The 15,540-nt window shown below is 30.6% G+C and overlaps 1 protein-coding gene across 3 annotated transcripts in view; it reads right to left on the minus strand.

The window, feature by feature from the left end:
- LOC118186050 (AP-3 complex subunit delta-1-like) overlaps nucleotides 1-15,540 on the minus strand; it is a 401,929-nt gene that overhangs the window by 89,328 nt on the left and 297,061 nt on the right. For all 3 annotated transcript variants that reach the window (XM_085808093.1, XM_085808094.1, XM_085808095.1), the window contains exons 19-22: nucleotides 14,211-14,271; nucleotides 10,678-10,740; nucleotides 3,942-4,014; nucleotides 1,291-1,537 (exon numbers count right to left, since the gene is read on the minus strand). In XM_085808093.1, coding sequence (XP_085664219.1) covers nucleotides 1,291-1,537; nucleotides 3,942-4,014; nucleotides 10,678-10,740; nucleotides 14,211-14,271 — 444 coding nt within the window. The remainder of the gene's footprint in view (nucleotides 1-1,290; nucleotides 1,538-3,941; nucleotides 4,015-10,677; nucleotides 10,741-14,210; nucleotides 14,272-15,540) is intronic.

Consider the following 15,540-nt stretch of genomic DNA (forward strand, 5'->3'; position numbering starts at 1 on the left):
TATTCAGTCAAAAGTAGTTAATCCGGACTCGTCGGGACGTCTGCGATTCCGGATTATCAATCATCAGTTTAAATCTGGTAAAATGGCATGCAGAAATTATAAAATTAAAAACATGAAACTGTAATTTCCGAAATAAAGAACAATTATGCTTTAAAAAGTTTCAAAATTTACTAAAAAAAAAAAAAAAAAAAAAAAAAAAAAAACTTAATATTTATTTTTTTACTTTATTAAACATTTCTTTCAATATGAGTTGTTTAAGTTGCTTCGTTTTTTTATGTGATAATACATTCTCTTTAATTCTATAAACAGACATAATTTCTTGTTCAGTTACAAAGTTCCGCTGTTCGAGTCCTATAATTGCTGTGTCGAGAATACCGACTAATTTGTCAACTGAAATTTTTTCGTTTTCAATAACCTCTGTCACTTTCTTTGCTATCGGAAGCAAATTATAATGACGAGGCATTTGATTTAAATCATATCAAAGACGGAGTACATCAAGATGAAATACTACATTTAGTAAGCAATTATAAGCCAAATAAAATAAAAACATCTGCCCTGAAGATAAGGATAGTGCTGACAGATCAACTTCCAATTCATTGCGCGCCGCGGCGTTAAAGATAAACAAAGTTTAGATAAACAAACGTTAAAGTTTAGATAAACAAAGGATATGCCTTTATCCATTTTTTGCAGCAATTCCACTTTTTTGTTTAATGGACTCCGAAACATACTTTCGCTTTGTAGATCCTTTACATATTAGTAAATATATATTGGAAATTCTATTTGACATAATCGAAAGTTCAAGCTTACTTTTATAAAATTGCTCTAACAGTCTGCAAAAAATAATAAGCCGGATACAATTCGAAGATTAAAAGAACAATGCAATCTGCAGCATTAACTGAAATAGATAATTAGATAATTTTAGCTTAGCTTATACCACCCGTTATACATTAAACGCGCATTCGTAAACGTATTTTGTGCACACGCAAATTCACAGCCGTAAAGGTCTTACGCGCATGTGACGCATGCGCGTAAGACCGCGTAAGTTTGTACCTTTGAGGTCCGGATTATAGATCATTCCGCATTATGGGTGTCCGAAATAAAGACTTTTGACCGTATTACAAATGTTCTTTATCTAAATCCTAGACATCTAAATTTTTACACTCCCAAGCTCCATCTTCAATGTCACTTCACACAATAATTTCAGGGTCAAATATGTAAAATGATTTCAGGTTTAATGTACATGACTAATGACAATACAGATATTTTACTGAAACAAGAACTAATACTTACTCCTCCAAGTCAATATTTAAGGCTCGATGAGGATCATCTACATTTCGATCATCTTCATCAGCACTTACTCTAGCACCATCTGGCATTTCTCCTTCAATAATGTTTACAACATGCAAAGGGGGGATATCTTCTTCACTCTCAGGAGGAAGTTTAACCTTCTTGCTTTTCTTTTTTCGCTTGACCTTCCGATGCTTCTTTTTTGAAATACCATTTTCTATATTAAGATACTTCTCAGAAGAAATGAGACCTTAAACATGAAAGATACAAAATGTTTTCTTAAAAGTTAAAATACAATTATCCAAATTTTTCAGTACTTGTAAAGAAAGGAATAGGATCAATTATTATTCTTATAATGTTAATTCACGGTATGGAAATTTGGTCGAGTGTCTGATCTTTGTTTCACAATGATGCATATTGCAATAATATGCATTTACAAAGAAACCTTAGATTATGAGAGCTGAAAATTTGATTCCTGTAAAAATATATGACAGCTCAATGATTATAATAATTAAATCCAGTTTAATGCAGTTTGCTGTAAGTCATCTATGTAAAAGGTTTCAAGTAATCCACATTTTATGGTACCCAAAACCGTCTCTCGATTTGCCATGCGCTAAAACCCAAATACTTCATAAATAAGGTTTGGGTTTATGAAGTATTTAGGATCAATATTTAAGAAAGTAAAGCCTGGAGTTACCATTCTCACACATTACTTGTATCTACAAAACAGACAAGGTCAGCTGTGACACTTCTCACTATTGATACACAATTTTAGCTTTTTGGCAATAATGTTAGTTAACTGATTTTGTATGGTGTAACATACAGCCTGTTGTTTCACTTTAATGGAGGAGATAAGAACAAATTAGATTCCACTCCTCCACTGTTTTCATTAACTCTTGCCAATAGTGACAAAATTTCATCATGGTAAACGGAACTTCCAGTAGGAGTGTATTGGTGTAACTTACTCTGAACTTGGGTGATAGACCTTTCATAAATATACAGTAAGACCCCGTTAAATACGCAAGATATGTTTCAATCAATTCCAGTGCTAAACAAGATCATTTTAACATGTAAGTAATGGGAATAAGCGAAACAGAAGAGAGAATATGGAAAATTATCATTTTAAAAAAAATTTTGTAACATTTATAGTTAAATAATCTTTTATTAAGTTACTTACAGACTTATTTATTGCTGATATTGACTTTTATTCATAAAACATTTACGGAAAAAAAAAAAAAAAAAAAAAAAAAAAAAAAAGGTTCAAGTAAAAAAATTATGTTTGTAATAAGGAAGGCTGTACTTCGTTTGATAGTTTTTGTGTGTCATCACACACATCCAGCATCATTTAATCTGACATCCAACATTGTTTAAATCATTTGCATCGTTTAACTTTTCCTGTTTTGTTCAGCAATAAATCATTTTATATATACAAATCCATAATTTACATAATGGCTAAACATTTTTAGAAACCATGTTTAAAATTCCTTTTGCTCCTCAATTTCAGAAACACTAATTTTGCCATCCTTGTGCACTTTTTGTTCTACTAATTTTCTTTAAGATTACCATTGGAGAACTTTCACCAGCTGTAACTTGCAGTAATTATTCAATAGCCTGCATTTATATTATACAAGCCTGTTCCATTAGCCAGCTTTACAATTTTGTTGACCTCAAAATTGGATTTTCTTATATCAATATTCTTGCTAAGCTCTGCCCATACATTTTCCATACTTTTTTCACATATTTCTCTGTCACCTCATCACAGGAAAGATTGCTGTTAACTACAGAATACAAAATATAGTTTTTTTCAAAAATCTTTGATGGACTGTTTATCTTCTGCATCAGTTTTATCAGTCAGTTGTCAGAATGTCTGTCATAGATAATAAGTTTTAAAATTTGATATTATGCTTTAATGCATAGGTTGAATAAATAAAGTTGAGTTTGGTGGCAGGAAACGACTTCTACTGGAATGCATGCTGTTAAGTTGGACAAATGCTTTGGATGGCTTGGAGCATTATCAATCAAAAGTAAAGCTTCCGGTTCTAGATTTTAAATCCCTGTTAGCATTTAAAATATGGGCAACAATGTTCAGTAAATAATTTCTTAAAATTTTTTTATTGGACTTCTATATTACTATATATATATAATTATTAAATATAATAATAACATCTGTATATATTATTATTATATTTGGTAAAGATGATTTTGAAATTCCGTTCAATGCTCCTTGTTTGGAATGATAAACAAGCAGGAGTTTGAATTTAAAGTCTCCACTATTTTACCACCCAGTAGAATTGTTAAAAAACCTTTTGCATCTTTAAATCCTAAACCAAACCAGCAATACTCATTTCAAGGAATCCCAATACTACAGTATAATACAGTATTAAAATAGCGGCGCATGTTAAGCAGGGTCTTACTGTATTGATGCTAAGGTTTTGGATATGGATGGGCACAAAGATTGCCAAAAATGCCATTTACGTTGATTGAACATGCAAATCTTGATTACTCAAGCATAAAATGTATAATCCACAAATTAGGGCTTTAACAATAAGAAAGAATATTATCATTTAGCATGCACTTAAACACAAGTTGAAATTAATAGGAGAGCAAGTTAGATTTATTAATTAAAATTTTTAATTTAAAAGAATGAATATTACCAGGAATATGAAGCGGAACAGATAAATCTATTTGAGCTACAGGAATATCATCAATAGCACTGACATCAGTACTCTGGAAAGGGAAAAAAGAATCCTCAATCACATGATACATGGAAACAGTTACTGTTGATTAATTAATGCAAAAAAAATTATTATATTCTCATTAATACAGAAGATATTCAGATAAGTTCAAAGCCTAAACAGAATGATGCTGAAATATTCTGTTGATATTGCATCATGTTTCTCTAACAGTGCACTTGCCACAACACAGCATAATAGTCTTTCTGAAGCACACTCATACTTGCCAACCTATGACACTCAAATATCAGGAGATTTTTTTTAAGAAATCGGGAGATTTTTCACAATGTTAAAAAGACTTTTTAAATGATAAAAATATAGTTTTTAATAATGAATTTGAATAGTTAATAACTTTGAATAGTAACTAATTCTTAAATGCAAGCAACACAAAAATACCTTAACAACAATACACATAAGAAACATTTTTATTACTTGCATCATTTAAGAAAAGGAAAACACACACACACATACACACACACACAAAAAAAAAAAAAAAAAAAAAAGACACTTTAATCAGTTTTTCATACAAATGTTATAAACAGTGGGAGATTTTGCTTTCTTTAAGAAAGAAACTTCATAATTTTGTTCATAGCAATTGCCATGTAGGCCTGCTTTCGCTAATAAAAGTTTTTCTAATGTGTCATCACTAACATTAGATCTAAATTTAGTCCTCGTTTTTACAACAACACTGAAAATCCTCTCACACTCTGCATTACTATGGGGAACTGTCAAGATGGCCAACATAATTCTAGACAGTTTACTATATTTTAAAATTCCATCAGCACCTTTCAGTTTTCCAATTAAACTCCACTGGGTATCAAACCTAGTTGATTTTATAACTTCATCCAAGTTTTCTAATTGTAAACTGCTGTTATGCAGCTGTTGGAACTGTTTCAATTTTTCCTTCCTTTAAAAACTCCTTTCAAGATAATAATAAATATGAACAATGTGTTCGTTTACATTTATTGGCAAAGAAGCTGCCCCTTTTTCAGCTGCTAAATTTAAGCGGTGACAGGTGCACCTCATAATCTGCAAATCTGAATTTTCCTTTTTTAAGATGCCTGCAAAACCAGCCTTCAATCCTACCAATACTGGCGCATTATCGGCACCAAGTGCTAAGCAATTATCCAGAGGGACTGCATTTTCTTTTAAAGTTTTAATAATTAGCTATGCTATATTAAAGGCTGTCAAATGTCCTTCTAGAGTGGGGACAGAAAGTAAACTGCACTCAAAACAACTCATGTTGTCCTTGTGTTTTTGTGTATGCACATGTTTGAGAACATCGCACTTCCACCATGTGAAATCAAAAAATCGCAACGACAGGCATTACACATCGCAAATTTATTACATTTTCTTGAGGAAATAATGGACGGAAAGTCAACTCTGTATGATTTTTGAAACGTACACGAGTATTTCACCTTTCTCGCAGACATAACAAAAGATGATAATTTCTAAAACTATTTCTTGAAGGCACATGTACTCACACAACTGAGAACAAAATGAACGAGATAACTAAAGAACATCTAAATAAAAGCTTGCTTTGTCCTCATTGGCTAATATATGCCAGATGACACGCAGTGAAACTTGATGCCCATTGGAGAATGACGTTTCTGGATATGTATAGGCTCTCACTCACAAAGCAGAAGTTATCTGATTCGCAAGGTTTTGTTTTAGATATAATCTAGAGAATTTAATTGCTTTCAGACATCCAAAATCAATTTTTTTTTTGTTTGTTCATATAGCAAAGTATTAAGCAAAGTTCCATAAAAATCGCGAGAAATTTTAAGAATAAGAAAAAGTCGGGAGAAATATATTGTAAATCGGGTTGGCGGGAGAGCAGTCGAAAATCGGGAGAGTTGGCAACTCTGCACACTATTCAAGTTAGGTGAGAATCCTTAAAGACGCGAAAAAATCACACTGCATTTATCAAATTTTTTATTAATAAAGAGTTGTATCTGGACAGTACTTGAGAATGTAAACAAAAGGAATAAGGGAAATCTACATCTACATAAGGAACCAGTGAAATTATGAAACCTGTGACTGCTTAATTTGTGAATGCCTGTAATGTGCACTCATTTTTTAATGTACACAAACAAAATTTCAATTTCAATATCTTCTTCCTTAGATGAAGAAGAAAATAAAGTTTAAAAAAATGCATTATATTTATAATACAGTTTGATAGAAGAAGCAAATTTATTTGATAACTGCAGTTACTTGTTATGCCTGTGTATGTGCCATCATTTTCTTTTTTAGAAAAACCCAAAATACAAATTTCTGAAAATTAGCTGAGATAAGAAATCAGTTCAAAATACATTCATTGTCTTTTTTAATTAATTCTGAGTTCATGCGATAAGCATGAGTAAAAAACCTGGTTATAATCTTTAATTGGGATTATGAGGTTGGCTACTTCTGTTGTAATGTTTATTTGGTTATACTTATAAAAGTGATAATAAATTAAATATGGTAGTATTCTTCGATACTGAAAAAGTAAACTTCTGGTCAATAAAGTCCAAATGTTGTCGAAGTCAATTTTGCAAGCATGTTTGCATCAGCAGTGAACAAGAACAGATTCTTAAAAACAGCATTTCTAGAGATTTTTCTGATGTTAAAGATGGAAAATAGAGTAACATTACAATAAAAAAACACACAAAATTTCTTTGAATAAACACAGTTGTGCTTGGCATTTTGAAAGCAATGTATATATTTTTACTTTATTCCCTAGTTCAAGAGCATAAAAAGTGCTTTGAAAATAATTTCATTGACAGACAGACAGACATTTGTTTTTTTAATAAAATATTTCAATGCATTTTTATAAAAGAGTATTTTACTTTCTCAAAAAATTCAATTATGTATTCCTATGCTCCTACTTTGCTTCCCCAGTACTGACTGACTTTCTTTGTATATAAATATATGTAATATACAGTTAATACAGTACAAAGTCCGAAATCCAGACTTGCTGGGACTTTGGCGATTCCGGATTTGGGATTTTCCAGATATTAGATCATCAGTTTAAATCTAGTAAGATGGTATGTAGAAATTATAAAATTAAAAATATGAAATTATGATTTATGAAATAATGAAGTATTTATGATCTAAAGGGTATCAAAATTTACACACACACACAAAACAAAACAAAAAAAAAAGCTTAATACTTGTTTACTTCATTAAACATTTCTTTCAATGCAAGTTGTTTTAAAAGTTTCTTTTTTGTGCTAATATTTTATCTTTAATTCTGCAGACAGACATAATCTTGAAGTACTGCAACTGCTGTTTTGAGAATTCCAACTAACTTGTCAATTGAAATTTTCTTGTTTTCAATAACTTCTCTGCCCCTTTCTTCACTATCGGTAGTGGTATTTTCTGAATCTAGAACCATACTACAGATTTCGCCGTTCATTAATGATTTATGACTGAGAAGCATTCTCATCACACTGAAAAAACTTCCTTTTATATCATCTTCATTTATTACCGCTTCTCCACATTTCTTTACAAAATCGGTAAAATCTTAGGAGAGCCCACACCCTTGGCGACAAACCGGTAAAGTGCAGAATCGCCCACTGCTTTGCATGTTTCTCAAATTCACCAACTTGAAAAAAACAAGTCAAAGAATTGCACAAACTCAGTATCCATGTACACATCAACTTATTTTCGCTTAAAAAAATCAGAATTGCACACTCCCTTGACTTCGTCCATGTACACATCAATATGCGCCATATAAGTGGGCACACCAAGGGTGTTGGTTCTGCTGGGATCCAACTACAAAATCCATTAATTGGAAAATTTCACCTTTGTTTTGCTATATCCGAAAACCTTTAAAATTAGCAGCTACCATCATCAAATTTAGCTATCCTTCACTATACATATTTGGCTATGCATTACAAGCTTGACGACTAACAAGTTGTTCTATTAAATTTTATCTCGCTTCAATCGCGTACCGAGACAATTAAGCCTGATTTCTTTAGTTATTTATTGTACATATGTCTATTTCTTGCACATGCTTAAGGCTTATCAGAGTTTTGAATAATTAAATTCCCACATATACTAAATGTAATCTTTGGGTCTATGGGTATCATGAACAGAATTTATTTTTAGCATATGGAAAGAAATTTTTGTTAAATTTTTCCTTGAGAACATTTTTTTTAGCACATTTAACTTAAATCTGTAATCATCGCCAAGCGTAATTCAACATAAAAGGTTACCATGCTCATTTATTACTCAATTACTAACATAAAAAAATTGTTTAGGTATCGCTACATGAGTTATTACTCAAGTTGTCATGTTTTGATAAACATGCAGCGATGAAAGTAAAGTATAATAAATAATGATTTGCCAGATTGGCGTCGTATCAATGATGCATATATTTGGAATGTTTCGGTTTCAGATGTGTGCCAAAGCAGATACGCAGCAACGGAGCCAAATTTATGCTAAAATAATTGTTTCTTCCAAAACAAGGGATTTTATTTAGTGTCGAAGTGAAATTAAGAATCAGAACTCTCCGGATGTTTTATTACTCATGGAGGGGAGAATCAAATGCACATGCGTAATGAAAAAAAAACTGTTGTTGGCGGTTTTGAGGTCTGGATTTTAGATCATTCCAGATAATGGACACCCGGATTTCAAATAGTAATGTGTGTGGAATCGCCGGGACTTCAAACTTTCCTAATCATCAGTTTAAATTTAGAAAGATGATATATGATAAAAATTGAGCTTCACTTGTTACTTAAATCCAAAAGAAAAATGCTACTTCTCCATAAGCACTTAAAGGCTGACATTGTGATCCTGCCGAGCATTAATACAGCATCAATCACTATGCAACTTCCTAGACAGCAGGGGTTTGAAAATGATAAGCAGAAATCTAAGTAAATTTGGAGAAAAATCACATTTAGAGAACATCTGCCTTTTTTATATCAGTAATATATTCAAAATTATTAGAAATAAGGGAAACATATTTTTATTTTATTATATATATATATATATTGGCTGGCGGTCCAGATATTAGATTATTACAGGTACTGGACGTCCCAATTTTGGACTTTGTACCACAGTCTTTTAGTAAATAAATCTTGATAAAATAATTCAAAAGATATGATTTGTTTAGATATTTATGTACAAACACCTACATTTAATGTAAAATTTAGGAAATATGTAAACAAAACTCGGCATGATATCATTTATAACACTTGAAATTCTCTAATCTACACAATTCATGGCCCCAGTGTGCACGTCATCAGAACACTACTGTATTAAGAGATGAGCAGCCTTGCTTATATAGTAATGAATCAAAGGAAGACCACTTACACTCAAGTTGTTCAAGTTAAATCATCGCACACAAATGCATTGTGAAGCTGAATATACAGTTGCAGATAATAACTGTAAACAGGCTTTTCAAAGCACAGCTACAGATCTAACTACTTACACTGTGTCTATAGAGACCTGCGAATACCTGCATATGTTTTTCCCAGTGAGACTCTTATTCTATTTCACAATAGGAAAACTGAATAAGCAAGCTATATATATTCATGTTCACAGGCACTAGGTTAAAAAAAACTGGTTTCTCAAAAAATCTTTTGTTATATGTTAGGCTTAGATATTAATGAACATTCCTCATATACCAATGAAATATTAATTTAAATTTCAAAATCTGTAACAATCATCCTGTTTTTGAATAAACAAAGAGGTAAGAAAAATGCCATATATTTTTACACAGAAAAATTTTTATGAAACAATTACAGTTTTTTAAGATATACATATATATATATATATAATTAGTTCTTGGTACGCTAGTAAACAACATAACAAGGGTAATTATTTCTTACATAAATGCATTATTCAATACAGGTATCATGAACATCCTCAGTTCCCAATTTGATAAGGTTACATTAATTGTCAACAGGAATGAGGCAAAAGTTCAGTTCTTTTGGCAAATGCAATTAAACTATTAAACAAATGAATTGTAAAGGATAATATTAAGAAAGTAAATTATATTAAAGCTCAGCCATGTAAAAAATAGCAATAAAATTATTTACACAGAAACCTGGAAAATAAAAATGCACACTAAGTCCAGAACTATGTCCAGAATAACAATGAAGTCTGCCGTCTTAAATTACACTTGGTTTACGAGAGATTTGAATACAGTTACATTTAGGATGAAAAGCATCGAGTAATGAGAAATATGCGACTCACTAGAGTAAAGTTGTGATGATATATCAAGATTCCGTAATAAACACAGAATGATAAAGATTCCTTAACAAACGGACAATAATAAGTAATCATTATGTAAAAGTGACAAAAGCTTTAGCCAATTCTTATGTGAAATATATTGGCAATTTGGTGCACACTGTAAGGTACAAGTCACAAAAACAATACACTGTACTCCTTTACAGTAAATCTGTTACAGTTCAGAAGACAATAGTAATTTTATAAGCAAAATTAAATGAGGTTTTTAAAAGCATACATTATAAAAATTTTTCTCACATAAGAAAATTTTATGAATGTCTACTTAAAAAAAAATTCTTTGAAAAAGCTTAGTTTTGTTGCTGCTTTTAACATAATTAACCAAGAAATGCAAAAATATGCACAAATTACAAAGTTCACCTTTGTTACAAATAAATATATATAGCTTATAAACAAAGGTTTAAGATTCAATAAGTTATCCTACCTTATCATCTGATTTCAAGTAATGAGGATTATTTGCTTGTTCAAATTTTCTGGCTTCTCGTAGCTGAAATTATGTATTAAGTGAAAATATTATTATCACATATTGACACACATGAAAAAAAAAAAAAAGCAAAATGATCTTTTTATTAATTGACAAATTGAAAGCAAGCTATCAAGTTTTTCTTCTGTAAGAAATTCACAATCATAAAATGAAATGTTAAGAAATTATCACTGATGCTAAAAAATATCATAAATAAATAAATTTCGTTTTCTCTTACCCAATTATGTATCGCATTTTCCTGCTTAGAACTGCAATATATTATTTTCTTATTATCTGGCACCCACGGCAAATACATGGCTACATCTAATGTAGCTACAGTGCATGTAAGGGGATAATTTCTTTCAGTACATGCTGTTACAAATTGTTTATCAGAATGATTCCAGTTAATGGTACATTTTTATAACTGCCAAGACAGGAACTTTAGTGAACTAATCACAAATACCAAAAATACAAATCCCTAATTCATCCTCCAGTAACCAAACACCAGTAATATGTTATCTGAAATCATAAGTGCTATAAAATGAAATACTAAGCAATTGTATCATTAATTAGAAATGTGTCTAATATCATACATGTTACGTACTTCAACTACAGAATATTTTCTTAATATCTCAAAACTATTACTAACACTTCAAATGTTGCAAAACAATAATTTCACAAAAGCAGCCTTCCTCTACTCAACATCCTAGAATAAGATTGATTTTATTTATTACAAGAATGAGGAGACTATTCAAGACTCCATAATGTCTATGTTTTATGCAGATTTTGATAAAAAAATCAAGAAAATTCCACTCAATTAAATTACTTGATTCAAAAATACAAATGCAGCTACCAATAACATGTTACTGTTACATTTTATTGCTTGCAAAGTCAAAAGGATACTCAGTCATCATATGTTTCAAAATGATTGTCACATCTGGAAGTTACTTTTACATTACTGCTATATAAATTTAAAAAGAAAAAAAAAAAAAAGCATATGAGGTGGAAAGTTTATAACACGCTTTCTACAAGTATTCAAAAAGACATATTAAAAGAAAAATATAATTTTTACAACACACTTGAAGTGTTGTAAATTGTATCATTAATAATGATACAATAATTGAAATAATTGAATTGTGTAAGTGAAATTGATTTTTAAGGTAATACAAAATAATGAAATGCAGTATTTAAATTTTTTGAGCTGAACAAATTTCAGTGATTTCAGTTTTTTACTAGGGCAGCTTTATAATTAAGCGAACATAGGAGTTCACCTAGAGTCACCTGCCTAATGCATAAGTATACAAAAGATAGATTATGAAATATTTTCACTTCTAAATACTTGAAAAACATTGTTTAATAGTAATTAATAGAATAAATAAATTTAATAATCTAATTTATTGCAAACCTATAAAAACTAACACTTAACATTCTAAATGGTAATGCAAAAGGAAGATAAAGAGAAGGAAACTAAGGGGAAAGAGGTAATGAAGATTACAGCTGCTCAGAAAAGTGGAAATAGGGAAGGGATCAGATTATTGGTTAATATAGTTTATACTATACTCAATATTACAATGTAATAATACAACTAAAAATCGTACAATGAATTTAATTAGTTGAGTAATAAATAATGATGCTTGAGTTGCATATTACATTTTTCACAGATGCATCTACATTGACATTGTGGTACTTTTGGTATCATATTTCAGTGAAAACTGTACAGATCTGTAGCAGCTAGATTTTATTTTTTATTATTGATGGCAGTGTCTGCTTATTAATAGCTGTTTCTTCTGTTGGACTGTGCTGCTGATGTGGATGGTTAATTAAACACTAACAGCAGTAAGCACTAGAGAATTTATTTTATAGTTACTATTCATTTATTAATTTTGAGTATGCTTTTGAAAACACATACCAAATGAAGTCCTCAACAGGCATTTCAATTATTAGAACTTCAAAATGAATTAAGAATGGGAATACTAACATTACAAAGCAAGAAAAAGAAAATGGGAAAATCAAAAAGGATAATTTAAAAAATATGTGCTTAGAAAATCACATCTGCATACATAAAGAGAGTCTCACTTATCCATCTGTAGTTTTGATGGAGGATAGATAATAGGAGAATTCTACAGTTACCTAAAATTAGATCAACACATAGAAATCTGAAGGTCATACATGTACTGCTCTAAAACAGCTACAGTTACAACAGATACTATTATATTAATTTAAATTACAGGGCTTAAAATTCTCCAAAAATATGACTTACATTACCTAATAGTTGAAACCAATCACAACAAGGATCATAATTGTGATTTTTTGTAGGAATAACAAAAAGCTTTTTCAGCTTAGATACACAGCAGAATCTTGATAACAAAGCAGAAGTCTGATTCTTTTTAGGACCAAGGATGCACTATTTAAAGTCATGTCTTCTTGAAGTTTAATATATTTTTTTTTGTAAATACTTTGGGACCAAAGATGTGCCATTTAGAAGTCAAGTCTATTTGAATTTTGTTTAATTTTTCTTTTCACAACTTCCACATTAATTTTGGATTGTTTTCAAATAAATAAATAATCAAATCATACTTTAAGAATTTAATCAATCAAGATTTACTGAATATAAGACTCTTATTTTTTAATATAATTACATACCAAAAAAAAATAAATGCTATTACAAGGGAGAAGTGAGCTACAGAAAAAGGGATAAATGATACATACTTTTTTTTTCCCTCTTTCTGTGAAAGTAAAGTGTTATAAAAATGTGGCAAATTATTTTATGTGAATGAATTGTATATTCACCAATAAAATTACGCTCGAAATAATTTTCATGCTCTTAATCTGGAAGAAAAAAAAAAGATAAATACATTGCTTGCTAAAATTCCCAGTGCTGGCTTCCCTAAATCAGTCCCTATGCTAATAAATAAGTACCTGTGCTTCACTTTACACAACTGGATAAATAACACCCCTTACAAAACTTTTACAATTTTATTTATTAAACAAAAATTTGTTTTTATTACCTTGTTGACATGTTTTTCCTTTTTAACACCAGAAAATCTCTAACAAAGCCAGTCATAAGAAACTATCTTTACTAACTACTGATATAAATAAACATGCTCAATGCAAGAAATATCAAGATTCAAGCAATGATAAGAATGGGTTTTCAAAAAGAATCTCTTGTTTCCTATGATTCATTACAATATCTACCAGGAGGTCTTCAGGATCATATAATTTTACAGAATGCAAACTGTCAGATTTATAGATCTGGAATTTATTCTAGCCTTGTTCATACATAAAAGGTACTTGTTGATCTGGAATTTATTCTAGCCTTGTTCATACATAAAAGGTACTTGTTTTCCACAAGTACCTTTTATGTATTCCACAAGATTCACCAAAATCAACAAGTTTCACTGAAACCATAAACTAAAAAGTTTAGGCTTTGAAAGGGGATAAGGTTACAGCATTGAAATTGTACAAAAAAATTTTTAAGGAAACTTCAGCCTCACCTTTTCCAGCAGTTCTTCAGATGGTTCATATCTTTTTGAAACAGCTTGTTGCATTACCAGCCTGATGATAAATATAAGCATTATAAAATTAATAACCACAGATCTTTAAATAAAAATTTAAAGAAAAAGAAAACATACCTCAACTACTAATAGAATTAACAGACAGAGGGTGGCATGTTAATTTGTACTTTAAAATGAGGCAAAGTTCAACCTTTGGTTGCTAATGGTTTCATGAGCTCTGTCTCTTTGGATAGAGAATATAACATGGAAAAATATATACAGAGTATCTCAGAACTCCATTCAAAAAGTAGGTAGGTAGAGAAAATTGGTATGAATGATATTCACATATAACAGCACCAAGTTCATGCAACATGTCTCCCATGCCTTATGCATAAATTTCCATGTCTGATCCAAAAACTCACATCCACAAACAGCATAATGGGCTGCAGCTAGCATGATGAAACCATAAGTGGAATACACAGCACTGGGAACATCATTCAGTAAATCAGGCAGAAACCTCCAGAAAAGCACAATCATTTCAAACATCCATTTGGGGTGGTAACAGGTGTATGACAAACAGTCACTCATCATATACATTCATACATTAATGTCAGGTGATATTTTGCACTACATGATTGTGTAGCATGTGGATTCTCTTTAATTCCACAAGTGCAAATTGTGAGGATTAAAGACATCTTCAGTAGAAAAAGGATGCATGATTCATGAATAATAATAAAAAAAAAAAAAAAAACACAACTGGGAATTACAAGTTGCCTGCACTTTGCTGCAGAAACCAGTGTACAAAACCCACATTTTTTTATATTATTTATTTATTAAATGCCAGCCTGTCAGCCACTAGGTTATTAGGCTGCATGCTCTCCAATATTTTTCTACAAGACAATTACAATGAGAAAAAATATTCAGAATGTAATATAGCAAAGCTCCTCCTGGTGCACCTTGGGTAATGCAAAATCTGCTACAACTTTTGTCAGATCTCCAAGTTTTTATTGATCAAGCAATAAAATGCCAAATGTTGTAGATAATCTTCTGTTTATAGATTGAATGGATGTAAGACCAGGGTATGCATAATTTGCAATACACTAACCCAATATGCTCCCATTGCAGCAGCAGTGACACAAATTCTTGGGTTTCAAATACTATTCAACTGCATTTGTACATATTTATCTACATTAAAATTAAGGTCTTTTATAAAGACTCTTATGGTCCATCAATGCAAAATATTATGGAACTCTCAGCAAATAGAAACTGAATAAAACAAAGTAATTATTTATAAAACGGACTTCACTCTTACAATACCATTCTAATGGGG

Source organism: Stegodyphus dumicola, chromosome X1 (assembly GCF_044657685.1).
Source record: "Stegodyphus dumicola isolate Sdum_Otavi_A_Nest chromosome X1, ASM4465768v1".
NCBI classification, from domain to species: domain Eukaryota; kingdom Metazoa; phylum Arthropoda; class Arachnida; order Araneae; family Eresidae; genus Stegodyphus; species Stegodyphus dumicola.